General features: G+C 42.4%; 1 protein-coding gene across 2 annotated transcripts in view; it reads right to left on the reverse strand.

Moving 5' to 3' along the window:
• Nucleotides 1-16,418: 16,418 nt before the first annotated feature.
• The window catches only part of LOC115159794 (fibrinogen C domain-containing protein 1), a 240,664-nt gene continuing 230,163 nt past the window's right edge, over nucleotides 16,419-26,919 (reverse strand). For both annotated transcript variants that reach the window (XM_029709852.1, XM_029709851.1), the window contains 2 exons: nucleotides 19,845-20,024; nucleotides 16,419-16,747 (listed from right to left, as the gene is read on the reverse strand). In XM_029709852.1, coding sequence (XP_029565712.1) covers nucleotides 16,485-16,747; nucleotides 19,845-20,024 — 443 coding nt within the window. In that variant the 3' untranslated portion in view covers nucleotides 16,419-16,484. The remainder of the gene's footprint in view (nucleotides 16,748-19,844; nucleotides 20,025-26,919) is intronic.

Genomic DNA, 26,919 nt, shown 5'->3' on the forward strand with positions numbered 1-26,919 from the left:
GACACTCTAATGTACTTGTCCTCTTGCTCAGTTGTGCACCGGGGCCTCCCACTCCTCTTTCTATTCTGCTTAGAGCCAGTTTGCGCTGTTCTGTGAAGGGAGTAGTACACAGCATTGTACGAGATCTTCAGTTTCTTGGCAATTTCTCACATGGAATAGCCTTCATTTCTCAGAACAAGAATAGACTGATGAGTTTCAGAAGAAAGGCTTTGTTTCTGGCCATTTTGAGCCTGTAATCAAACCCACAAATGCTGATGCTCCAGATACTCAACTAGTCTAAAGAAGGCTGGTTTTATTGCTTCTTTAATCAGGACAACAGTTTTCAGCTGTGCTAACATAATTGTAAAAGGGTTTTCTAATAATCAATTAGCCTTTTAAAATAATAAACTTGGATTAGCTAACACAATGTGCCATTGGAACACAGGAGTGATGGTTGCTGATAATAGGCCTCTGTATGCTTATGTTGACATTCCATTAAAAATCAGCCATTTCCACCGACAATGGTCATCTACAACATTAACAATGTCTACACTGTATTTCTGATCAATTTGATGTTATTTTAATTGACAAAATATGTGCTTTTCTTTCAAAAACAAAGACATTTCTAAGTGACCCCAAACTTTTAAACGGTAGTGTAAGTCTAAACTGTAACTGGGCCATTCACGAACATTCACTGTTTACTTGGTAAGTAACTCCAGTGTAGTTTTTGTCCTACTGAAAGGTGAATTCATCTCCCAGTGTCTGGTGGAAAGCAGACTGAACCAGGTTTTTCCCTAGGATTTTGCCTGTGCTTAGCTCCAATCCTGATTTTTTTTATCCTGAAAAACTCCCCAGTCCTTAACGATTACAAGCATACCCATAACATGATGCAGCCACCACTATGCTTTCAAATATGGAGAGTGGTATTCAGTAGTGTTTTGTATTGGATTTGCCCCACACATAACACCTTGTATTCAGGACAAACAGTTAATTGATTTGCCAAATTCTTTGTAGCATTACTTTAGTGCCTTGTTGCAAACAGGATGCATGTTAGGAAGGACACCTGTATATTTGTAGTGATTGGGTATATTAATACACCATCCACAGTGTAATTTAATAACTTCACCATGCTCAAAGAGATATTCAACATCTGTTTTTTTTACCCATTTACCAATAGGTGCCCCTTTTTGTGTGTGTGTGAAATTCCCTGGTCGACTGATGGACCTTACAGATAATTGTATGTGTGGAGTACAGAGATGAAACAGTCATTCAAAAATCATATTAAACACTATTATTGCACACAGAGGGAGCCCATGCAACTTATTATTTGAATGTTAAAAATGTTAAGCACATTTTTACTCCAGAATTTATTTAGGCTTGCCATACAAAGGGGTTGAATATTTATTGACTCAAGATATTTCAGCTTTTCATTTTTTATTAATTTGTTAACATTTCAAAAAACATAATTCCACATTGACATTATGGGCTATTGTGTGTAGGCCAGTGAACAAAAAAATCTCAATTTAATCTATGTTAAAGGCTGTAACACAACAAATGTAGAAAAAGTAATGGGGTGTGTCTACATTCTGAAGGCACTGTAACTAGCTAGCTAGCTAAGCTGTCACGTCCTGACCATAGTAAGTTGTTATTTTCTATGGTAGAGTAGGTCAGGGCGTGACAGGGGGTGTTTGTCCGTTTTTGTATTTCTATGTTTAGTTTCTAGTTTTGTATTTCTATGTTGGTTTTTGTTTGGCATTACCTCCAATTAGAGGCAGCCGGTTGTCGTTGTCTCTAATTGGAGGTCATATTTAAGTTGATGTTTGTCCCACTTGTGTTTTGTGGGTGATTATATTTTGTGAGTGTGTTTGTTCCTCCTGCGTCACGGTTTGTTGTTTTGTCCTTAAGTTTATTTTGATATTGCATTAAGTTTCACGGTCGAATAAATATATGGAAAGAAACAGATACTGCATCTTGGTCCGATCATTTAAACAGCCGTGACATAAGCAAACAACATGTGTCATTAGCTTGCTTCATCAGAGATTAGGCTTTTGGAAAGCGCTTGACATTGTCTAGTCCTCATCCTGTTAAAGTTGTGATGACTTCTGTCACCACCGCTATAGATGGCAAGCAAATAAAACAATATTTGTTCATAGCCATCTAGTTTATCCCCTTAAAGTTAGCTTGTTATCTAGTCATATTGACGTGATCTGTTATTAGCTAGCTAGCCAATTTGGTCGTGGTCCATCAATCAATGTTGCCTATCATGTCTGTAAGTAGCTCTAAGAAACCCTTCTTCTCCGTATGTAGGGTTTTCAGCCATTAAATTCGCCCACATTTGGCTCTGTGTAAACTACAATTTCGACGCTGTATTTTAACGTTTAGAAACATCAAAAACCATCGCTTTCAAAACAGTTTCAAAAACATATACTGATATGCCCTTTATCTTTCAGTCAGCGAGAAATAATCTTTCAAATAAAAAATATACACTTACTGTAGCAGTTTTGCTTAGATCCATACACCGTGTGTGCCTCCAGTTGATTAACTACATTTCCTCCCCAGTTAGCTTACAAACAAGTGTTCGGAGCACGCTAAATAGCTAATTAACACAGTTGGTCACCTCTGTCTTCTGTCTGTCTTCCATAAACAAGCGCTGTAACATGGGGAACACTAACCCTAACCCTATAAATGTGTGTTAATCTTTAAAGCAACCATCGGGGCTCTTATCAAAACTCCCCCAGTCAGAAGATACTATCGTCAATAGACAATAAAGTAGTTAGCGTCTATGAATGGGGTATTCAGTCATCAGCAATTGTGATTAAACACTCTTAAAAACAATGTTGAAAAGCGGACAATGTTAGCTAACTTTGCCAAATAGTCCTAGCTATGTTGGTGGGAGAAAAAAAGTACATTAGGTCTACTTACCACCATGTTTAGTCAATTGTTTAAAGTTTCTGCCGGTAGCTTGCAAAGTAAACATTATCAGCTAACAGCACATTCAACAAGCTGTCACAGTCTCATGCCAAAAGGAGACATTCATCCATTTTGTGTCATTACATACAGCCGGGAAGAACAATTGGATATTAGAATGGTGGTAACTCAGCAGAACTTCCAGCATTACGACCAGGATTGCAACTTCCCTGGAGCAGATTTGCTCTCCCCAGAGCTATTGAACTTATTCCAGAGGCTAACCCAAAACAATGCCAGTGGAGGAGAGTTACTCAGGGGAGTCTTCTGGTCAGACTTAGGAAGCGTGCACACCACTCACAGCTACCGAGTATTTTACTCGCTAATGTCCAATCTCTGGATAATAATGCTGATGAGCTCAAGGCAAGAGTTGCTTTTCAGATAAACACCAGGGATTGTAACATACTCTGCTTCACGGAAACATGGCTCTCTCAAGATACAGTCGGAAATGTACATACACTTAGGTTGGAGTCATTAAAACTCGTTTTTCAACCACTCCACAAATTTCTTGTTAACAAACTATAGTTTTGGCAAGTCGGTTAGGACATCTACTTTGTGCATGACACAAGTCATTTTTCCAACAATTGTTGACAGACAGATTATTTCACTTAAAATTCACAATATCACAATTCCAGTGGGTCAGAAGTTTACTTACACAAAGTTGACTTTGCCTATAAACAGCTTGGAAAATTCCAGAAAATGTCATGGCTTTAGAAGCTTCTGATAGGCTAATTGACATCATTTGAGTCAATTGGAGGTGTACCTGTGGATGTATTTCAAGGCCTACCTTCAAACTCAGTGCCTTTTTGCTTGACATCATGGGAAAATCCAAAGAAATCAGCCAAGACCTCAGAAAAATAATTGTAGACTTCCACAAGTCTGGTTCATCCTTGGGAGCAATTTCCAAATGCCTGAAGGTACCACATTTATCTGTACAATAGTACGCAAGTATAAACACAATGAGACCACGCAGCTGTCATACTGCTCAGGAAGGAGACGTGTTCTGTTTCCTAGAGATGAACGTACTTTGGTGCGAAAAGTGCAAATCAATCCCAGAACAACAGCAAAGGACCTTGTGAAGATGCTGGAGGACACAGCTACAAAAGTATCTATATCTACAGTAAAACGAGTCCTATATCGACATAACCTGAAAGGCCGCTCAGCAAGGAAGAAGCCACTGCTCCAAAACCGCCAGACTACGGTTTGCAACTGCACATGGGGACAAAGATCGTACTTTTTGGAGAAATGTGCTCTGGTCTGATGAAACAAAAAGAGAACTGTTTGGCCATAATGGCCATCGTTATGTTTGGAGGAAAAAGGGGGAGGCTTGCAAGCCGAAGAACACCATCCCAACCGTGAAGTCCGGGGGTGGCAGCATCATGTTGTGGGGGTGCTTTGCTGCAGGAGGGACTGGTGCACTTCACAAAGTAGATGGCATCATGAGGAAATACAATTATGTGGTTATATTGAAGCAACAACTCAAGACATCAGTCAGGAAGTTAAAGCTTGGTCGCAAATGGGTCTTCAAAATGGACATTGACCCCGGGCATACTTCCAAAATTGTGGCAAAATGGCTTAAGGACAGCAAAGTCAAGGTATTGGAGTGGCCAACACAAAGCCCTGACGTCAATCCCAAAGAAAATTTGTGGGCAGATTTGAAAAAGCATGTGCGTTCAAGGAGGTCTACAATCCTGACTCAGTTACACCAGCTCTGTCAGGAGTAATGGGACAAAATTCACCCAACTTATTGTGGAAAGCTTGTGGAAGGGTACCCGAAACGTTTGACCCAAATTAAACAATTTAAAGGCAACGCTACCAAATACTAATTGAGTGTATGTAAACTTCTGACCCACTGGGAATGTGATGAAAGAAATAAAAGCTGAAATAAATCATTCTCTCTACTATTATTCTGACATTTCACATTCTTAAAATAAAGTGGTGATCGTAAGTGACCTAAGACAGGGAATCTTTACTAGGATTAAATGTCAGGAATTGTGAAAAACTGAGTTTAAATGTATTTGGCTAAGGTGTATGTAAACTTCCGACTTCAACTGTATACTTTCTGACTCTGTAAAGACAGTTGGGTTCTCAGTACATCGTGCCTACAGGAACAAGCACCTCTCCGGGAAGCAGAAGGGTGGAGGTATATGTTTTATGATTAACATATTATGGTGTAGCTGTGATAACATACAGGAACTCAAGTGCTTCTGTTCACCCAACCTAGAATATCTCAAAATCAAATGCTGACCGTACTATCTCCCGAGAGAATTTTTGTCAATAATAGCCACAGCAGTCAATATCCCCCCTCAAGCCGATACCATGACTGCCCCAAGAACTTCACTGGACTTTATGCAAACTCGAAACCACATATCCTGAGGCTGCATTTATTGTAGCTGGGGATTTTAACAAAGACAATTTGAGGAAAAGGCTCCCAAAATTCTTTCAACATATTGATTGTTGTACTCGCGCTGCTAAAACTCTCGACATTTGTTATACTACCTTCCAGAATGCATATAAGGCCCTCCCCCGCCTGCATTCGGCAAATCAGACCACGATTCCATCTTGGTCCTCCCCTCCTATAGGCAGAAGCTCAAACAGGAAAAACCCGTGGTAAGGACTATTCAGTGCTGGTCTGACCAATCGGAATCCATGCTTCAAGATTGTTTTGATCACGCAGACTGGGATATGTTCAGAGTAGCTTCAGAAAATAATATCGACACATATACCAATACGGTGAATAAGTTCATCAGGAAGTGCATAGGAGATGTTGTACCCACTGTGACTATTAAAACCTACCCCAACCAGAAACCATGGATAGATGGGAGCATTCGCGCAAAACTGAAAGCGCAAACCACTGCATTTAACCAGGGCAAGAAGACTTGGAATATGGAAGAACACATGTAGTGTAGTTATTCCGTCCAGAAAGCAATCAAGCAGGCTAAACGTCGGCATAGGGACAAAGTTGAGTCCCAGTTCAATGGCTCATACACGAGACGTATGTGGCAGGGTCTACAGACAATCACATATTATAAAAGGAAAACCAGCCACGTCACGGACACCAACGTCTTGCTGCCGGACAGGCTGAATCCCTTCTTCACTCACTTTGAGGATAATACAGTGCCACCGACGCGGCCCGCTATCAAGGACTGTGAGTTCTCCTTCTCCATGGCCAACATGAGTAAGACATTTAAGCTTGTTAACCCTCGCAAGGCTGCTGGCCCAGATGGTATTCCGAGCCGTGTCCTCAGAGAATGTGCAGACCAGTTGGCTGGTGTGTTTACAGATATATTCAATCTCTCCCTATTCCAGTCTGTTGTCCCCACATGCTTCAAGATGGCCACCATTGTCCCTGTGCCTAAGAAAGAAAAGGTAATTGAACTAAATGACTATTGCCCCGTAGCACTCACCTCTGTCATCATGAAGTGCTTTGAGAGACTGGTCAAGGATCATATCACCTCCACCTTACCTGCCACCCTAGACCCACTTCAATTTGCTTACCACCCAAATAGATCCACACACGCTGCACACTTCCCTGTCCCATCTGGACAAGAAGCATACCAATGTAAGAATGCTGTTCATTGACTATAGCTCAGCATTCAACACCATTTTACCCTCCTGTACTCCCTGTTCACCCATGACTGCGTGGCAAAGCACGCCTCCAACTCAATCATCAAGTTTGCAGACGACACAACAGTAGTAGGCTTGATTACCAACAACGATGAGACAGCCTACAGGGAGGAGGTGAGGGCTCTGGGAGTGTGGTGCCAGAAAAATAACCTCTCACTCAATGTCAACAAAACTAAGGAGATGATCGTGGACCTTGGGAAACAGCAGAGGGAGCACCCCCCTATCCACATCGATGGGACTGCAGTGGAGAAGGTGGAAAGCTTCAAGTTCCTCGGCGTACACACCACTGACAAACTGAAATGGTCCACCCACACAGACAGTGGGGTGAAGAAGACGCAACAACGCCTCTTCAACCTCAGGAGGCTAAAGTCATTTGGCTTAACATCTAAAACCCTCACAAACTTTTACAGATGCACAATTGAGAGCATCTTGTCGGGCTGTGTCACAGCCTGGTACAGCAACTGCACCTCCCACAACCGCAAAGCTCTCCAGAGGGTGGTGCGGCCTGCACAACGCATTACCGGGGGCAAACTTCCTGCCCTCCTGATGCCATCGGAAGGCAAAAAAAATCATCAAAGACATCAACCACCTGAGCCACTGCCTGTTCACCCTGCTATCATCCAGAAGGTGAGGTCAGTACAGGTGCATCAAAGCTGAGACTGAAAAACAGCTTCTATTTGTATTTGTATTTATTATGGATCCCCATTAGCTGCTCTTCCTGGGGTCCAGCAAAATTAAGGCAGTTTATACAATTTTAAAAACATTACAATACATTCACAGATTTCACAACACACTGTGTGCCCTCAGGCCCCTACTCCACCGCTTCTATCTCAAGGCCATCAGACTGCTAAACAGCCATCACTAGCACATCAGAGGTGGCTGCCTATAGACATAGACTAGGAATTAATGGCCACTTTAAGGAAATGAAACACTAGCCACTTTAATAATGTCTCTGTATCTTGCATTACTCATCTCATATTGTCACGTCCTGACCAGCAGAGGGTGTTGTTGTGTAGTTTTGGTCAGGACGTGGCAGAGTATGTCTGTGTATGTGTGTTCTGGGTGTTGTATTTCTATGTGGGTCTGTGTGGCTCCCGATCAGGGACAGCTGGTGATTGTTGTTCCTGATTGGGAGTCATATAATTAGGAGTATGTTTGTCACTTGGGGTTGTGGGTGGTTGTGCTAACACTGCTAGTTTTGGTATGTACGTAGCCTGTTAGTCGTTTTTGTTTATTGGTTTTTCCCGTGGATACGTTGCTCTTAAATATTAAAAAGATGAGTATCTACATTTCACCTGCTGCAGTTTGGTCTCTTCAACACGGCTGTAATTATGACACATATGTATGAACTGTACGCTATACTATTCTATGGTATCTTAGTCACTTTAATTGTGTGTAAATATTGCATCACCCATCTCATATGAATATACTCTATTCTATACTATGCCACTGTATTTTAGTCCAATACCGCTCTGACATATATGTATATATTCATAATCCATTCCTTACTTAGATTTACATGTATTTTGGGTATATGTTGTGAAAATGTTATATATTACTTGTTAGATATTACTGCACTGTTGGAGCTAGAAGCACAAGCATTTCGCTACACCCGCAATAACATCTGCTAAACAGGTGTATGTGACCAATACATTTGATTTGATTTGAAGTTTAGGAAAAAAACTCAGAAATCTTAAGGTTAGACATTAACTCTGAATGGTTAAGGTAAGGGTTAAGGTGTGGGATAGACTTACAACTAAAATCTCAAAAACAACTTTTTATTGCTGCATTCAAACATGCAACCTTTGGCACCAGATGCTTACACCCATCCTCCATCTGCATCCACAATGCCCTAGTGGCCGGTTTCCACGTCCTCAGACATGGATGGACGTTGAATACTTATTTGTTTCATGGGTGACCTGGCTGGTACATCGGCAAATGCACCATTCTGCTGCTTGACAGGCAGAGTCCACAATTTGTTTTATTTAACTAGGCAAGTCAGTTAGGAACAAATTCTTATTTACAATGACATTCGGGGAACAGTGGGTTAACTGCCTTGTTCAGGGGCAGAATGACAGATTTTTACCTTGTCAGCTCGGGGATTAAATCCGGCAACCTTTCAGCTACCTGCCGCCCCTAGGCTACCTGCCGCTCCCCAGTCAACCTTCCGCCCCCAGTCAACCTGCCGCCCCTAGGCTACCTGCCGCCCCTAGGCTACCTGCCGCCCCTAGGCTACCTGCCACCCATAGGCTACCTGCTGCTCCCCAGCCAACCTGCCGCCCCTAGGCTACCTGCTGCCCCAAAGGATGGGAAATTTACCTAAACCACTCATACTTGTCGGGTATAGTTCACTTTTATTTTATATCACTCAAATATCCATGTAATGGTGGCCAATAGTAAGAGATATTGTGAGGCTACCATCACGTATCTGAAATTACATGATCAAATTATGTTTACTGAAAATCATGCAATTACTTGCCAAGTATATAACTCTGTTGATAGAGCTATTCTCTTCAAGAGGTGATGCTATTACAACCAAAGTTAACATTTATTTAACAATCCCTTGAAAACGGTACAAAGTTGTCAATGGTTTTTGCCAACAGGAAAATCTAATGCTCTGCACCTTATTGTGACATTTATTGATAACAACCTCTATAGAATGTTCTACTGCTTTGTACAACACAGAAAGACACACACACATGCAGGCACACGTGCATGCACGCACATGTACACATGTTTGTTCGTTATGGTAGCCCATAGTATCCGATGATAACTTTCGCTTCTGAGTTAACGGTGAATCCTTTGGTGACTGTTGAGTCCAAACCGAGATTCACAAACTTTATTGCAACTGGGGCATGTGCCATCTGTGTTGGTGGGGCCAGTCATGGTTGTATGTCTCGTGAGCTGTTCTGCTGTTTCTATGTGCTCTTCTCCTCCTCCCATCTCTGTACACCTTTCTGGCAGCTGCGTCCTCCAGGTCTATGGGTTTAATGTTGCACTAATTCAGCGACATTTTCAGCTGATCCTTGTAGAGCTTCATCTGCCCCTCTGTAGATCGTCGGCCAAAGTGTAGCTGGCCATACAGGATCTTCCGTGCTCCTGAGACATTCTAATGACATGCCCAAGCCAGCGCAGTTGGTGTTGGGTGACCATGGCCTCCACACCCTTGCAGTTGGTCTTAGCAAGTTTTTCTGTAAGGGGCACACGGTCGCACCAGGTGATTCCCGGGGTGCGCTGCAGGCATCTTATGTGGAATCACCTGCTTGTTGTGGCGACTGTAGGTGACCCAGGCTTCACAGTTGTAAAGAAGTGTGGTGATGCAGACGACTTGATAGACACTGACTTTGGTGTGGAGGTGTAGATCCCTGTTTCAGAAGACCCTGTGTCTGAGTTTTCAGAAGGCATCTGATGCTTTCTTAATCCTGTTTTAAGAGGTTGCTGCCCATGTAATTGAATGACGGGACTATTGCCAGTGATTTGTGTTCAATGGTTAAGACAGGCATGGTGGGTGGAGGGCTGGATCTCCATTGGCAGACCACCTATGTCTTGGTGGTGTTGATAGACAGTCCCATCCTGCTATAGACCCTCACAGCCGTTAGGGTGGGCCATGAGAGCAGTCAGCTTACTGCACCTAAAGAACATACTCTGACAAAACCTTGGTGGTTGCTTGGAGCCTTCTGATGTTGAATAGGTTTCCATCCAGCCTGAAGTCCACCGCAACTGCGCTGCTGTCCTCAAGGTTCTTGTGGAGAAGCTGGGTGACACATAGGAGGAAGATGTTAAAGAGTACAGGTGCCAGCACACACCCCTGCCTCACACCAATGCTTACTCCAAAGGGCACTGACTCTTGCCCTCCTATGGCCATCATCCCATCATGGAACTGGAAAAGGATGTTGACAAATCTGAGTAGTGTGCCCAATAGTAGTTTCCTGTTCACAGTGTCAAAGGCCTTGGAGAGGTCGACAAAGGTCATGAAAAGGTCCTGATGTTGTTCACACACACATACACACACACACACACACACACACATGCATGCATGCACAAACACATTGCACAAGACACACACAGAGTACAAACATGAAGAAATGTTTCACTTATAAAATGTGAATGTTTATTAAATGTTGACAAGACATTAAAACACAGTATCAAGATTCCGCAAAACAATCTATATTACTTCACCGAGAGAGAAAATGAAAGTTGGTTCTGTTGGGGATTAGGGGAGTGGGGAGCTGAGAGAGGTTTGGTTGGGGGAACGGAGGGATGGAGGAGTGGGGAAATGAAGAGATGAAGGAGGGTGGCGAAATGGAGGGGTTAGGGGAATGGAGAGTGTGTTAAAAGGAGGGGGAACAGAGGAGGTTGTGGGAAAGGAGAGATGGAGGTGTTGGAAGAGTAGATAAATGGAGGACTGAGATGGAGGGTGCGAGAACGGACGGATCGATCAGTACTCTGCTGATTCTGATGATATTAAGAGGGAGAGAGGGAATGAGTGGGAGAGAGGGATAACTCTTTTGTTTATACTCCTCTATCACATCGACTGCTGGAGCCAAGATCCTGCTAGAATTTAAATGGGGAGGAGGGAGGGTGGATGGTGCTCGTCACAACAGACTGGAAATGAAAGAAGTAAAGGCTTTGGAACAAAGACTGTGGGGTTTCTAAACTACTCAGAGTGGGGGTTGGTGTGGGGTGTACAGTACGTTGATAAAACGTATAACGTGCACTATTTGACGCTGAAGGTTTTACATTAGAAGGGGAGTCGGGGATAAAATGAGAAGTCCAGTTCAACACATGACCAGAAGGGCGTGAGCCACTATGGAATCAGTTATCACATGAATGAATGGTTCATTTCTATCTCTCTGTTATCAACACAAATAGCAGGGAGGCAAGTTGTACATAAGCATCACATTTACTTTGATGAATTCCTACCATTCCTTTCTCTCTCTCACACAGACACGCACACACACATCGCACACACACACACATCAACACAAACCTACACACTCTCACACACAGACACACAGAAAGAGAAATGAATGTCCTCCTGGTCAGTCAGTCACATCAAGACATCAGTCTGACTCATTCCAGTATCTCATTAAACTTTACACATTTATCCATTTTAACTTGCACACCACCCTTTGAAATCATCAACTCTTCTACCCCAACACAAATTGTTGTCATCAAACTCTCCCATGTAATTCTGTTTCCATGGTAACGTGATTAGTGTTAATAACGCATTGATAATATGATTAGACGGTTGGTTCTTTGATGTTTGGCTTCAGAGCTGAGTAGTGGTAGAAGAGGCAGACTAGCTGACTGTAGAAGTGGATGGACTCTGACTCTGCTCTGTGTTACCAACGCAGGACTCCTGGTGAACTGAGACTCACTGACTCAGCCTCTATGGCTGACTGAGACTGAGCAGGTTTCTGTAGATAGTTGGCTGCATGGAGCTGGAGCTCTGTGGGTGCTGCAGTCCAGACACACACTCTGCCCTGTACTGGAAAAAGAACCAGGATAAAACACATAGTCCATCCAGTGTCTGTGGAGCATTGCTCATCACTATGCCTGTTGTCCCACTGGCAGCAAGGGCAGATCAAAATGTCCTCCAGAGTTGGTGTGTCCCATAGAGCCAGTATGTCAAGTAGAGCCAAAATATCTGAACAGATCAAAGATGTCCCCACAATGTCCAACAAGCCAATCAGAGCCACAATGTCCCCCAGATGTGCCATTGACATCGCTTCAGTTTAGATTAATTTGTACTGTTTTTTTTATAGTGGGCATGCCCTCATGTGCTTACTAAGCCCCTCCTCTTTCTCACTTGCACCTCCCCCAAAACTATAGCTGGCCACACCTTCTCTTGTGCCCAGTCCAGTAAAAGAGGAGAAATAAGGACTCTGGTTTTGTATTTTTTTCTTTTTTTGACTTGTAATTTGTAAAGTCTGTGTGCTTGAGTTCTCTTTTGTCTTTTGGCATAGTATGAAAACAGTTGGACATGCTCTAAAGGTCATACACACTGTACAATAAATCTACACATATCTTTAAAGCTTTCAGTACATCTAAAGAAAATCCAGAATGAAAACAACAAATGGAAAAAATATTCAGAATTCCACAATTTCATTGTTAGCAAAACTTCTGATATTGTGCTTCTTTTCATTTTTATAATACTTTACAGACAAACATATTTTTTTGTTGTTGTCATTCCCGACAAGTTTTTGAGCTCCTATTCAGAAAGAAAATCATGGTTGCGGGATTGGTCGATAGCGGAAAACTGTATTTTACAGCAACAGTTCCTCTGCTAGAGCCAGAAGAAAAGATCCTGGGTCACCCTAGCAGAAAACCTAGACAACCAGCTATACATGGCTAGATTACAGAACAGAAAATATTACAGGAGATGGGGAAATGGGGAGAGGGGGAGAGGAGGAGAGATGGGAGATGGAGTAGAGAGGGGAGTGGAGGGGAGGGAGAGGAGATGAGAGGGGAGGTGGATAAAAACAATATGAGATATGGATGAAATTGAACATTGAGGGAAAAAAGTATTTGATCCCATGCTGATTTTGTACATTTGCCCACTGACAAAGAAATGATCAGTCTATAATTTTAATGGTAGGTTTATTTGAACAGTGAGAGACAGAATAACAACAAAAAAGTCCAGAAAAACGCATGTATAAAATGTTATAAATTGATTTGCATTTTAATGAGGGAAATAAGTATTTGACCCCTCTGCAAAACATGACTTAGTACTTGGTGGCAAAACCCTTGTTGGCAATCACAGAGGTCAGACGTTTCTTGTAGTTGGCCACCAGGTTTGCACACAACTCAGGAGGGATTTTGTCCCACTCCTCTTTGCAGATCTTCTCCAAGTCATTAAGGTTTTGAGTCTGACGTTTGGCAACTCAAACCTTCAGCTCCTTCCACAGATTTTCTATGGGATTAAGGTCTGGAGACTGGCTAGGCCACTCCAGGACCTTAATGTGCTTCTTCTTGAGCCACTCCTTTGTTGCCTTGGCCGTGTGTTTTGGGTCATTGTCATGCTGGAATACCCATCCACGACCCATTTCAATGCCCTGGCTGAGGGAAGGAGGTTCTCACCCAAGATTTGATGGTACATGGCCCCGTCCATCGTCCCTTTGATGCGATGAAGTTGTCCTGTCCCCTTAGCAGAAAAACACCCCCAAAGCATAATGTTTCCACCTCCATGTTTGACGGTGGTGATGGTGTTCTTGGGGTCATAGGCAGCATTCCTCCTCCTCCAAACATGGTGAGTTGAGTTGATGCCAAAGAGCTCCATTTTGGTCTCATCTGACCACAACACTTTCACCCAGTTGTCCTCTGAATCATTCAGATGTTCATTGGCAAACTTCAGACGGGCATGTATATGTGCTTTCTTGAGCAGGGGGACCTTGCGGGTGCTGCAGGATTTCAGTCCTTCACGGCATAGTGTGTTACTAATTGTTTTCTTGGTGACTATGGTCCCAGCTGCCTTGAGATCACTGACAAGATCCTCCCGTGTAGTTCTGGGCTGATTCCTCACCGTTCTCATGATCATTGCAACTCCACAAGGTGAGATCTTGTATGGAGCCCCAGGCCGAGGGAGATTGACAGTTCTTTTGTGTTTCTTCCATTTGCGAATAATCGCACCAACTGTTGTCACCTTCTCACTAAGCTGCTTGGCGATGGTCTTGTAGCCCATTCCAGCCTTGTGTAGGTCTATAATCTTGTCCCTGACATCCTTGGAGAGCTCTTTGGTCTTGGCCATGGTGGAGAGTTTGGAATCTGAATGATTGGTAACAAGCTGAGATTAGGAGCACTCCCTTTAAGAGTGTGCTCCTAATCTCAGCTCGTTACCTGTATAAAAGACACCTGGGAGCCAGAAATCTTTCTGATTGAGAGGGGGTCAAATACTTATTTCCCTCATTAAAATGCAAATCAAATTATAACATTTTTGAAATGCGTTTTTCTGGATTTTTTTGTTGTTATTCTGTCTCTCACTGTTGAAATAAACCTACCATTAAAATTATAGACTGATCATTTCTTTGTCAGTGGGCAAACGTACAAAATCAGCAGGGGATCAAATACTTTTTTCCCTCACTGTAAAGGATGAGATGAAAACAGAATGTGTATGTAGCTACGTTAAAGGACTGTTTTCAGAGTGTGTGTGTGTGTCTGTGTGTGAAGCAGCTTCTATTGACTATACATCTGATTGAGAAAGCACAGGCGTAGAATTTAAATGCTCAGGGGAGTAGGGGACTATTTAACCTTGTGGTCGTGGTGGCAAAGGTTAAAACATGCTCTACTTCCTAAAGGAACAGATGAATAACAGACTACCCTCTCTGTCATGACACTCCTGGCTCTGGAAGGTAGCAGTCAAATAACCTTTCTTCCTCTCGTTCTTTCTATGGTAGGCCACCAGGGGCACCTTGTCACTTCACCTCACTCTCTTCCCTGTATTTTCCTCTTTTCCATTCTGCTGCCTCCTACATTTACCCACTACCAATGGGAACTTGATAACCTTCATCATATCATTTTTACATAGGCTGTTTGTCTGACCTACTGGGAGCTCAAATGGATCACTGAAATGGACTCTTCGGGCGATTGGGAGAGTGATTAGAGGACAGGCACACTTGCATGCATGCACGCAGACACTAACACACACTGCGGCGTTACCATCTGGGGCATTGTAGAAGTAGTAACTTGGTTGGTGATCAGACTAAGTGCCCAATATGCTCCCTAATAGTCTCAGTCAGATAATTGAGATCGGTTCCCTCTTGTTTACTCATCCTTTCTTCCTCAGCCCTCCATAACCTCTCCTCCATCTTTCTTTTTCTCTGTATATTCCCATTTTCTTAATCTCCTTTTCATTTAGTCATTCCCTTCGACCCCTCTGTTTGATCTGTCCTCTCTCTCTCTCTCCCTTTCTCTCCCCCTCTCTCGCTCCCTTTCTCCCCCCTCTCTCTCTCCCCTCTCTTTCTCTCTTTCTTTCATTCTTCTGTCTCCTTTTATTTAAACCGTCCATTGTGTTGTGTCTCCTACTGAGTCTATCTGAAATAAAGGGACACTTAAGCAGTACTGTGGGTTGGGCCATTCTGGCTGGGAGGCCAATGCAGCCGGATCACTTTAGGTGACAGTTTTGCTGTGGTCATATTGTAGCTTCAGGGGGCAGGGGTCTGTCTGTCTGTCTGTCTGTCTGTCTGTCTGTCTGTCTGTCTGTCTGTCTGTCTGTCTGTCTGTCTGTCTGTCTGTCTGTCTGTCTGTCTGTCTGTCTGTCTGTGTGTGTGTGTGTGTGTGTGTGTGTGTGTGTGTGTGTGTGTGTGTGTGTGTGTGTGTGTGTGTGTGTGTGTGTGTGTGTGTGTGTGTGTGTTCCAGCTGTAATGTCACATCTCTGTTTCTGACATATCATGAATCAGTCACTTGTTCTAAGGTCACACGGTAACGCCACGCTTCGCTGACTGGCAACAACGCAGCAAAGGACTGTAGGAATAGGACTACTGGTTACAGGGCACAACAAACACATAGGAGACAGGTCAAGGCTCAGAAGGAATAGACAGATAATTGACTAATAACTAGATATAAATGAAGCAATAATAGAAAGAGTGAGGAACAGAGTGAATCAGACCCATTTCCTGATCCAGTGAGGTCATGAGGTTGTTGGGAAGGAAGTGTGTGGGGGGAGGGGGGCACAAAAAGCCTCAGCACAACACTAGTAGGCGATAGGGGACTAAGGGTAGGGGTGGGGCACATGAAGTTGGGCGGGGCTGGGAGGTGGTAGAGAGGGACAAGGGCTCCACAGGAAACAGTAGAGAATAGTAGTAAACCAATCAAAGATGTCAATGCTTTTAGTCAGTCAGTAAACAGTATCTGAGGGTATGGTTTTATTACTCTGAACACTTTCAACTCCTTTCCTCTGTTATTGCCTCATATACTCATTTGCTCTCGTCGCGCGCGGGTCGTATCTTCATCTCAGAGAACTTGAGGGAGTACTGCCAGCCGGTCCAGGTGGACCACTCGATGCCATCGGCATAGGAGGTGTGCTGCCCGCGGAGGTACTGTCCGTTTAGGTTGGACGTGTGGCAGTTACGGTACCACCAGGCGCCGTGGTAGAAGGAGGCACAGTTGTTCTCCGAGTGGTCGTTGTCCTTGTCTTTGGTGGTGAACTTCATCCCGTTGTGCTTGAGCAGAGCATCGCCTGTATGGTGAGGGGGAGGGGGTTGGTGGTGGAGGGTGGATTGGATGAGTGAAGGCCACATTTATGTTGCATTCATATACAAACAAACACACAACCATATTTACATACACGCACACGTATGCACACACACACACACACACACACACACACACACACACACACACACACACACACACACACACACACACACACACACACATAGTCAAAGGACAAGGATGAACAGAGGAGAAATAGAAGATAGATGGGAAGACAAGAAAGAAGAAGATAATTGAGAGAGGCTGATAAAATAGATTTCAACTTCTCAGTGCCTTGATTGGTCCTTCCTAGTTCAACTAATGTATTTGTCCAGAGATCTCTTACATTAGAGAGCAGCACTGCTTTCCCATTCATTTACCTAAATGACTCAGGATTTTACAATCAATAATTTCCATAAATTACGTGAGATCAGAGAGAGATGCCTCCTGTCCTTTCTAGAAGATCAGTCCTCATTACAAAAATTGCAGTGTTACAACACTATGTTGTTTATTTATCAAAGGGCTCTACGCTGACCTTTTTATCCTTCTGCTAAAATCACATCCTTAACGATCCGATCACCACACAACTGTCACAGCACGCACACACACACACACGCCCGCCCGCACGCACGCACACATGCGCGCACACACACACACACACACACACACACACACACACACACACACACACACACACACACACACACACACACACACACACACACACACACACACACACACACACACACACACACAATGAGGATCTTTGTAGCTACAGCAGAAATAGAACTAAAGAGAGGTACATGACACAGTTAGCTACAGATGTAGGATATTAATTTTAGTCAGTTTGCTACAGCAGGAAATAATCCTGTAGCGGCAGGTAATGTGAATCATTATGTGGATTATAATTATTTGACATTTTTGTAAGGGTTGATGCATTTTTAGTTGCGGCAAATCAAGTTTTAAATTTCAAAGTGGAAATTACAAACATTAGAAGCCTTTTTAAAAACGTAAATACACTACAAGTTTGAATTTCCTGTTGTGAAGGAAAATTCTCAGGAAAAAAAGAGTGATCAAATTAAGATCCTACATCTGTATAGGCTACGGCTTTGAGCTGAATGTCATACTTGGGTGGTTGGCTTACTGTCAGTGGCACTGCACATGGGGATTTTGAGTGATGACATTCTGTACCACACAATAAACGATTTCAGAGAATAATGTACTTATTATTGGTGTTTCATAGCAACTCTTCAGGCTTTTGATAAACAAAAGGATACGAGTGCCTGGATGTGGATTTTTATATCACTCCCTGTGTGTATTTCACTCTTTCCATCACTCCCTATCTCCCTCTCTATAATGCTTCATGCTGTGTCTGTGACCAGAGGGGGATAAAAACTCTCCTCTCCAGCATTTTTTACAAATTTTTTTATTTCACATTTATTTAACCAGGTAGGCTAGTTGAGAACAAGTTCTCATTTACAACTGCGACCTGGCCAAGATAAAGCAAAGCAGTGCGGCTGGAACAACAACACAGAGTTACACATGGAATAAACAAGCGTAGTCAATAACACAATAGAAAAAGGTGTTCGCTAGCAGCTCGTCTGGGCATCTTAAGCGTTTAGATCCCCAGGCTGGGTGTGGCCACCGCTACTCCCTTCTCCCCTCTAACCAAACCCCCCAATCCCTCTCTCAATTTGCCGTTTCCACGGTAACCCATGGTGCAATTAGTTCCAATAGGAGGAATGGCAAAACAGAGAAAAAAGATCAAAACATACAACCTCAACCCATCGTGACAGCATGATGATGGTTACCGGATGAAACTAAATAAGGGGAGAGAGAGATGAACCAGGCTAGGGGCACTTAGAGTCTCATTTGCAGCCCGCTCAGTGTCACCTTGTCTGGGTAAAGGGAAGGGGATGGGATGGGCGGCTCCACTGAACACCATTAAGATCCAGCTGCTTCTAGCCACAATAACTACCTGTCTACAGATCTCAGATCAGAGGAAATTGTGTGTACGTGTGTGTGTGTGTGTGTGTGTGTGTGTGTGTGTGTGTGTGTGTGTGTGTGTGTGTGTGTGTGTGTGTGTGTGTGTGTGTATGTGCATGTGTGTGTGTGCGTATTTGTATGTATGTGTGTGTGTGCATGCGTGGGAGAGGGGCAGAAGAGTGGTAGGTGTCTAAAACAGTCATTGAGGATGATAATAACAATAATTGTGGTACTAAGTGGGTACAAGGATACGGGGAGAGGCATTCGTATGCTGCAGTGGGATTCAAATGTCCAACAGGCACGTTGTCAGTTGAAGGTCAGTTTCATTGCAGTAGGAAGAGAAGCTATAAGCCATTTAAACAACCGATCTCTCTCTCTCTCCAAAACCTGATTGTGTCCTCCTTTACCCTCTCTCTCTCTCTCTCTCTCTCTATCTCTTCTCCCGCGTCCTCTCCCCATCCCTCCTCTCTCATCTGTCCCCCTTCTCTGTCTGTGTGCTGTGCCAAGCGACCCAAAGGTTCTTAAAATTTCTTCTTTGTAGCGACGGGCGTGAGACAGTGTTTTGTTTACGCTGCAGGTCAACCACAGTAATTCATTGGGTAGTAATTTATTCACGGGGACGGGGCACTGGGTGAGATGTGACATTTGGGGAACAGATAGATACTCTTTGTCCCCCTCAGTCTGTCTGTCTACATTGTTAAATCATCGGACACTAACACAACACAGTGGGGACCAAAACCAAACACTTCCCTCCATCTCTCCCTCCCTCCCTCCCTCCCTTTCTGCCTCCCTCCCTCACCCCCTCACTCCTCCCACCCTCATCCCCTCAACCCTTAACAATATTAACAAGACTACTGCAGATGACACAGCAGATATGACGATAGATAGAGTCAATGCATTGCTGAGTTATACTTGTACTATTTGAGGAGTAAATCTGAGGCTTAAATGTTTGTGTTTGGGGTGCTTTACCCTTTGATCGATGTCTAGGTCTACAACGACCTAATCCATGATTTGAATCAAACATCAATGTTAAGTTTTTTAGGTATATACTTTATTGATCCCCAACGGGAACGGGTCAGTCAGATATAACCATGTACCTGCGTTTCCGGAGTAATCTCCAACTGTCAGTGGGTATCCATCATCATCCGGGTCCACGGAGAACAGGCCCACTCCAAAGGTCTCGTACTGGGCATAGGCTGTACTGTTGTCAAAGTCCTCCAGGTCAATCCTCAACTCATAGTTACCCTGGATGGACAAGGCATGAATCTGCTTCAGCCCTGCAGAGAGAGAGAGAGAGAGTGAAGGAGAGAGAGAGACAGAAAGAGAGAAAAAAGGGATGGGAAGAGAGGGAAGGAAGGAAAGACAGAGATACAGAGAGTGGTAGAAGGGGAGAAGAGAGGAAGAGAGGGAGAGATGAAGAGACAAAAATGGAAAGAGAGAGAGAGAATGAATAAGAAAGGAGTGAGAAAGAGAAGGAGAGAAAGAGAGAAGGTGTTAGAGGTAACCAATCAGAGCCCGTTCCTGAGGGAAAGAGACCCCCTTGTTGCTCAGAGAAAACCCCACCGAAGCCATTCAACAGCTTGGTACTGCACCGTGCGTCTTCCACGAAAACAAAAATCCACTTAATTTCCCCACCTGCCAGTCAGTTCCCAGAAGTCACCCTGCTACAGTAAGTGAGAGGTCCCCTCAGTGCACCAGGATGCTCGGTCTGGATGCGTTAACCCATGCTCTGGCACATAACTTTAAAGACAGCAGCTGGGTCGTCACAAACCAAGCACTGAAAGTACACACTCTGATCAACACACACGCATGCAGGTACGCACAAACATACACATACGTTAAGTGTGGAATACTATGACGTGATTAGGGAATTATATAATAAAGGAAAATGAATAAAGAACCCATCCCTGAAACGTAACTGATTAGTAATTAATAGTTATGTAGCATATGTAATGAATAATTAAAGTACTGAAAGTAAGTCCCATAAGGTCTAGTAGAAGACCCGGGAGGAAGGGAAATTAGTTAGACTAAGGGAACTGTAGACATGTGTTTGACCCGACCTGGAGAGACTTAGGAGAAAACAGGGAGTAACCTTCAAGGTCCCCCTAATCTCGGGGGAAAGGAACAGGCAGCGCTGGATAGTGATTACAAACCTTGGGAATTAGTCAAGGCTTATTGATTGTTAACCTTTTGGGGTATAGGGGGCAGTATTTTCATTTTCGGATGAAAAGCGTGCCCAGAGTAAATGGCCTAATACTCGGGCCCAACGTGAAATATTTGCAAATTATTAGTTGATTTGGATAGAAAACACTCTGAAGTTTCTACAACTGTTTGAATGATGTCTGTGAGTATAACAGAACTCATATGGCAGGCAAAAACCTGAGAAAAATCCAACCAGAAAGTGTGGAAATCTGAGAATTGTAGTTCTTCTTTTGAATCCCTATCAAAACTACAGTGTCTGTGGGGTCACGTTGCACTTCCTAAGGCTTCCCTTGGCTGTCAACAGCCTTCAGAAAGTTTTTCCATCATAATCCTGTTACTGGGCAGAGAATAGTAGCTCAGTCAATGAGTGGACTGCCTATGGACAAAGGACTTGGTGATGCGCGAGCCTAACAGCACGCCCCTCCTTCTTTTTCTTCTTGAATGAATATGCTATTGTCCGGTTGGAATATTATCAACGTTTTATCTTAAAAATACCCTAAGGATTGATTGTAAACAATGTTTGACATGTTTCTACGAACGGTAACGGAACTATTTGACTTTTCGTCTCTGGTACTGCACTCGCGCATTATGCCTTTGGATAGTGATCTGAACGCACAAACAAAACGGAGGTATTTGGACATAAATATGGAGTATTTCGAACAAAACAAACATTTCTTGTGGAAGTAGGAGTCCTCGGAGTGCATTCTGACGAAGATCAGCAAAGGTAAGAGAATATTTGTAATATTAATTCAGAGTTTTGTTGATGCCAGAACTTGGCGGGTAGCTGTATAGCTTGCTTCGATGGCTGAGCTATGTACTCAGAATATTGAACAATGTGCTTTCTCTGTAAAGTTATTTTGAAATCTGACAAAGCGGTTGCGTAAAGGAGTAGTGTATCTATAATTCTTTCAATAACTGATGAGTATTTTTGTAAATTGATGTGCACATTCACCGTAGGTTTTGGTGGGAATACATTTTCTGAACATCATGCGCCAATGTAAAATGCTGTTTTTGTATATAAATATGAACTTTATCGAGCAAAACATACATGTATTGTATGACATGAAGTCCTATGAGTGCCATCTGATGAAAATCATCAAAGGTTAGTGAATATTTTAGCTGCACATTTGGTTTTTGTGATGCATGTCCTTGCTTGGAAAATGGCTGTGTGGATTTTCTTGTGAAGTTTATGTCCTAACATAATCTAATTTTATGCTTTCGCCGTAAAGCCTTTTTGAAATCGGACAATGTGGTTAGATTAACGAGAGTCTTATCTTTAAAATGGCGTAAAATAGTTGATTGTTTGAGAAAATGAAATTATGAGATTTTTGCTGTTTTTTATTTCGCGCCATGCTATTTCTGCTGTTGAATAGTGTGGGATGGTCACATCCCACCTAGCCCAGAGAAGTTAATTATTATCATTGGGAAAGAAAAATTCCCGTGACAGCTTGGTCCTTCGATAGCCGGAACTCAATACCTGCTCCTGTCGTTCCATGGAGAAACCAAAACCGTGCACGGGCGGATGAAATATCTGTAGATTAAAGACCTGGCCCCTTGCTGAGGGTTCTTTACAGGCCGGTGGCGAATTGGTATACGACAGAAGCGGTGACGAGATCCTACCAACATTGAAACCTCAGCTGCAAAAAAATAAGGTCAGTGCTCTTTATTCACGGATTTGGGGAATAGCACCTGTATGATTGCATTAAATGTTGAAATGAGTGATGTAAGAGTGAAAGGCGGGATTGTTTATAAAGGATTTTAATGTACTCTGGGTGTTAGACGCTGGTATATCCAAAGGAGTTTATATCTGGTGACCTGTCTTTAGGATTTTGTGTGGAGAAAAATGTTTTAAAGGGAACCAAGTATTCTGTGCAAATGGAAGATTGGAATCGGGTATAAATCCAAACAGGAGGAGGAGGGGTCCGGAATGACTCCCCGGTATCTGTGGCCACAACCAATATAAACTAGCTAAATGTTGAGACCTTAAACGTAAAATTGGTTGAAAGACATTGGCACAAAACGTAAATTGGAAGGCTAAATATAGTAATATAATTATGAGGGAGGAGGTCAGAGACATGATTACATTAATATAGGTCGCCTGTCTAAATACGCCTAGGATGGGATGGTCAGATCTTCCGGAGGCGCAAAGATAGGTCTGATTATCCATTGAAGGAGGGAAACCTAATATAGCGGAGTGAGAAACGTGATATTAACGAGTCAATAATTGCAAGGAATGACAGAAAAATAGGCTGTTAACTAGGGCTTTACGAACCCTGGAAAATAGCTTATAGTCGTAGACGTATGCGACCTAATGTCCGATCAAAAGTCACCTCTATAGATAAAGTTTCAAGAAAGAGATACACATAGCAACACATAGACACATTGGGAAATTTCCACAGGGGTAAGAGGATGATTGCGTGTGAGATAGATATATTGGTCAAAAGCCATAAAGTAACGACGCAGAAATGGGCTGTTGACCAGGGCCTTAAAACCTCTGGAAAATAGCTTATTGTTGGATACATGTGAGACCTAATAAATCTACCAAAAGTCATAAAAGTAATTAGAGGAAATGAACAGTAGGTAGAAGAAGACACATAGACACATTGGGAAGTTTCCACAGGGGTAAGGGGATAATTGCGTGTGAGATAGATATATTGACCAGTCAAAAGCCATAAGTAACAATGCAAAAATGGGCTGTTGACCAGGGCCTTAAAACCTCTGGGTAGTAGCTTATTGTTGGATACATGTGAGACCCAATAATCTATCAAAAGTCATAAAAGTAATTATTCTGTGATCCAAGAGGAAATTTCCAGTAGGTAAGAGATACACATAGAACTAATTGAATCAAAGTTTTAAAAAGCACATAGAATAAGATAATTATTTGCGTGTGAGATAGATGTATTGATCAGTCGAAAGTCGCAAGGAACGTCATAAAAATTAGCATTATTTATGGTCGTATACGTGTGAGATATAAATAATGTATCATGTATCATACAAATAATTATTCTGAAATTCTAGGAAAGGTTAACGGTAGGTATTTTTCAAAATAGGTTAAGGATAATAACGGAATAAAGCACACACATAGAGGTTAATATCATGTAAATATAGATTGTGAGAAGAAGCATAATAACTACGATAGTAATTGAACGAACATGAGTAGTAAATCCTCTCAGACAGAGGACTCCCACAGAGACACAGAAAGGAGAACAGGATTTAGCAACTTTATTGAGAAAGTGGATAGAGGTAGAGAAAGGGAGAAAGTCGAGAAAAGTGGATAGAGACAGTCAAAAGAAAGGGGGAGATAGATGCTTTAACTGTCACAAACCGGGTCATTTTGCTAGAGATTGTGAGGCACCGTGTAAACACTGCAATAAAGTAGGCCATAATCACCGAGACTGTAAAAAGAGAGAACAGGTTGAGTCAGAGCATATAACAGTAACAATCGGGGTAATTGTGGTTAAGAGAAAAAAAATTGACAGGATCAGACGATAGAAAATGTTTCAATTGCGATGAGACAGGACATCTCGCCCGGGAGTGTAAGGCTCCCTGTAAACATTGTGACCGAGTAGGACACAACCACCGAAATTGCAAACATAAGGGGAAGGACAGGCGCGACAATTGGGAGAGAAAGAGTGAGGCAGAGACAACAAGAGCGAGATTAAGGAGAGTAATCGCAGGAGAAAGGCTTAGACCTTTAAATTAGGGCTATTTTCTGGAAATTGTATCGGTAGTACGTGCCTAATTGTACGACTACAGACAATTATAAATAGGGTTATAAATAGGGTTATTTGCGAGGAGTCTCCATTATTTCAATAGTGAGTTGGTGCTCCAGTTGTAGAATTTGTTTCCTAGCCTATGCACCAGTGGATTAAAATTTGAGTTACTGATTGTAATTCAACTATTGGTATGTTTTGCCTGGAACGATACGGTTGTTAGTGTTTGTTTAAGACCCACCCAAATCATTTGGGTTCCTGGATCCTTTCACAGCATTATGAGGCTGCGCTGAGACAATGACTTATCAATGACCCAAGCCCAGCTCAGTTAATCCTTACCATTGTGTTGCTGAGTCTTCATAATGCTTTAGCAAATATACATTATACCAGGGGCATTGGTAGACACAATTTAAGTAGCCTAATTGATGTCCCTCTAACTGCCCTGAATACCTCTACTGATCCTACTGCTAATGTATGCAGCAATCATGTGCCTATGAACCAGATTTATGCTGTTAGCACTGAGGCGGTGTGCCCTAGTAGGAAGTCCACTGTGTGCATCTCACCCTGCACTAACATACAGTAAATAACATTGAAGAATATCTACTACTTCTGCTAAGCTTCCCATTAAAGCAATGAAAACATGCAAGCATCCCAGAAAAGTGCTCAAAATAGCCCACGTTAACATGTGTAGCTAAAGAAACAAGGTTAATGAAATGAATAACTTGCTAGTAACAGATAAAAGTAATCTCTGAAACTCACTTACACAATACCTTTGATGATACAGTGGTAGTAATACACGGTTAGAACGTTTACAGAAAAGACCAAAATGCCAGTGGTGGAGGTGTTGCTGTATATATTCAGAGCCACATTCCTGTAAAATTCTGAGAGTAACTCATGTTAAATACTGTTGAAGTAATATGGCTGCAGATTCATCTGCCTCACATAAAGCCCATTCTTATGGGAAGCTGACATAGACCACCAAGTGCTAACAATCAGTATCTGGATAATGTGTGAAATGATTGATAATGTATGTGATAACAACATACAGGTATATATTTTCTGGGTGATTTTAATATTGAATGGCTTTCATCCAGCTGTCCACTCAAGAAAAAGCTTCAAACTGTAGCTAGTGCCTGCAACCTGGTTCAGGTTATCAGTCAACCTACCAGGGTAGTTACAAAGAGCACTTGAATGAAATCATCAACATGTATTGATCACATCTTTACTAATGCTTTAGTAATGTGCTTGAAAGCAGTATCCAAATCCATCAGATGTAGTGATCACAATATAGTAGCCATAGGAAAAACAAAGTTCCAAAGGCTGGGCCTAATATAGTGTATAAGAGGTCATACAATATGTTTTTTAGTGATTCCTATGTTGTTGATGTAAAGAATATTTGTTGGTCCGTGCTGTGTAATGTGGTGCAAACAGACACATTTATTAAATTCCTTATCCCAGTTGCTTATAAGCATGCACCCATTAATAAATTGACTGTAAAAACTGTTAAATCCCTGTGGATTGTTGAGGAAATTAAAAATTGTAGGGGAGGGGGATGAGGAAAAAGGAATGGCAAATAAGTCTGGGTGCACAACCGATTGGCAAACGTACTGCAAATTGAGAAATCATGTGACTAAATTGAATAAAAAGAAAACGAAACTACACAATGAAACAAAGATAATTGACATATAGAATGATAGTAAAAAGCTTTGGAACACCTTCATTGAAATTTTGGGAAAAAGGGTAAACTCAGCTCCATCATTCATTGAATCAGATGGCTCATATTATTGCCAACTACTTTAATGATTTTTTTCATTGGCAAGATTAGCAAATTTAGGCATGACATGCCAGCAACAAATGCTGGCACTACATATCCAAGTATATCTGAACAAATTATGAAAGACAAGAATTGTAATTTCGAATTTGGTAAAATGAGTGTGTAAGAGGTGATTTTTTTTGTTCTCTATCAACAATGACAAGCCACCGGAGTCTGACATCTTGGATGGAAAAGTACTGAGGATAATAGTGGACAATATTGCCACTCCTATTTGCATATATTTTAGAATGTGTGTGCCCTCAGGACTGGAGGGAAGCAAAAGTCATTCCGTTACCTAAGAATAGTAATGCCCCCTTTACTGGCTCAAATAGCCGACCAATCAGCCTTTTACCAACCCTTAGTAAAGTTTTGGAAAAAAATTGTATTTGACCAGATACAATGCTATTTTACAGTAAACAATTTGACAACAGACTATAGGGAAGG

This window comes from Salmo trutta, chromosome 23, assembly GCF_901001165.1.
Source record: "Salmo trutta chromosome 23, fSalTru1.1, whole genome shotgun sequence".
Classification (NCBI taxonomy): domain Eukaryota; kingdom Metazoa; phylum Chordata; class Actinopteri; order Salmoniformes; family Salmonidae; genus Salmo; species Salmo trutta.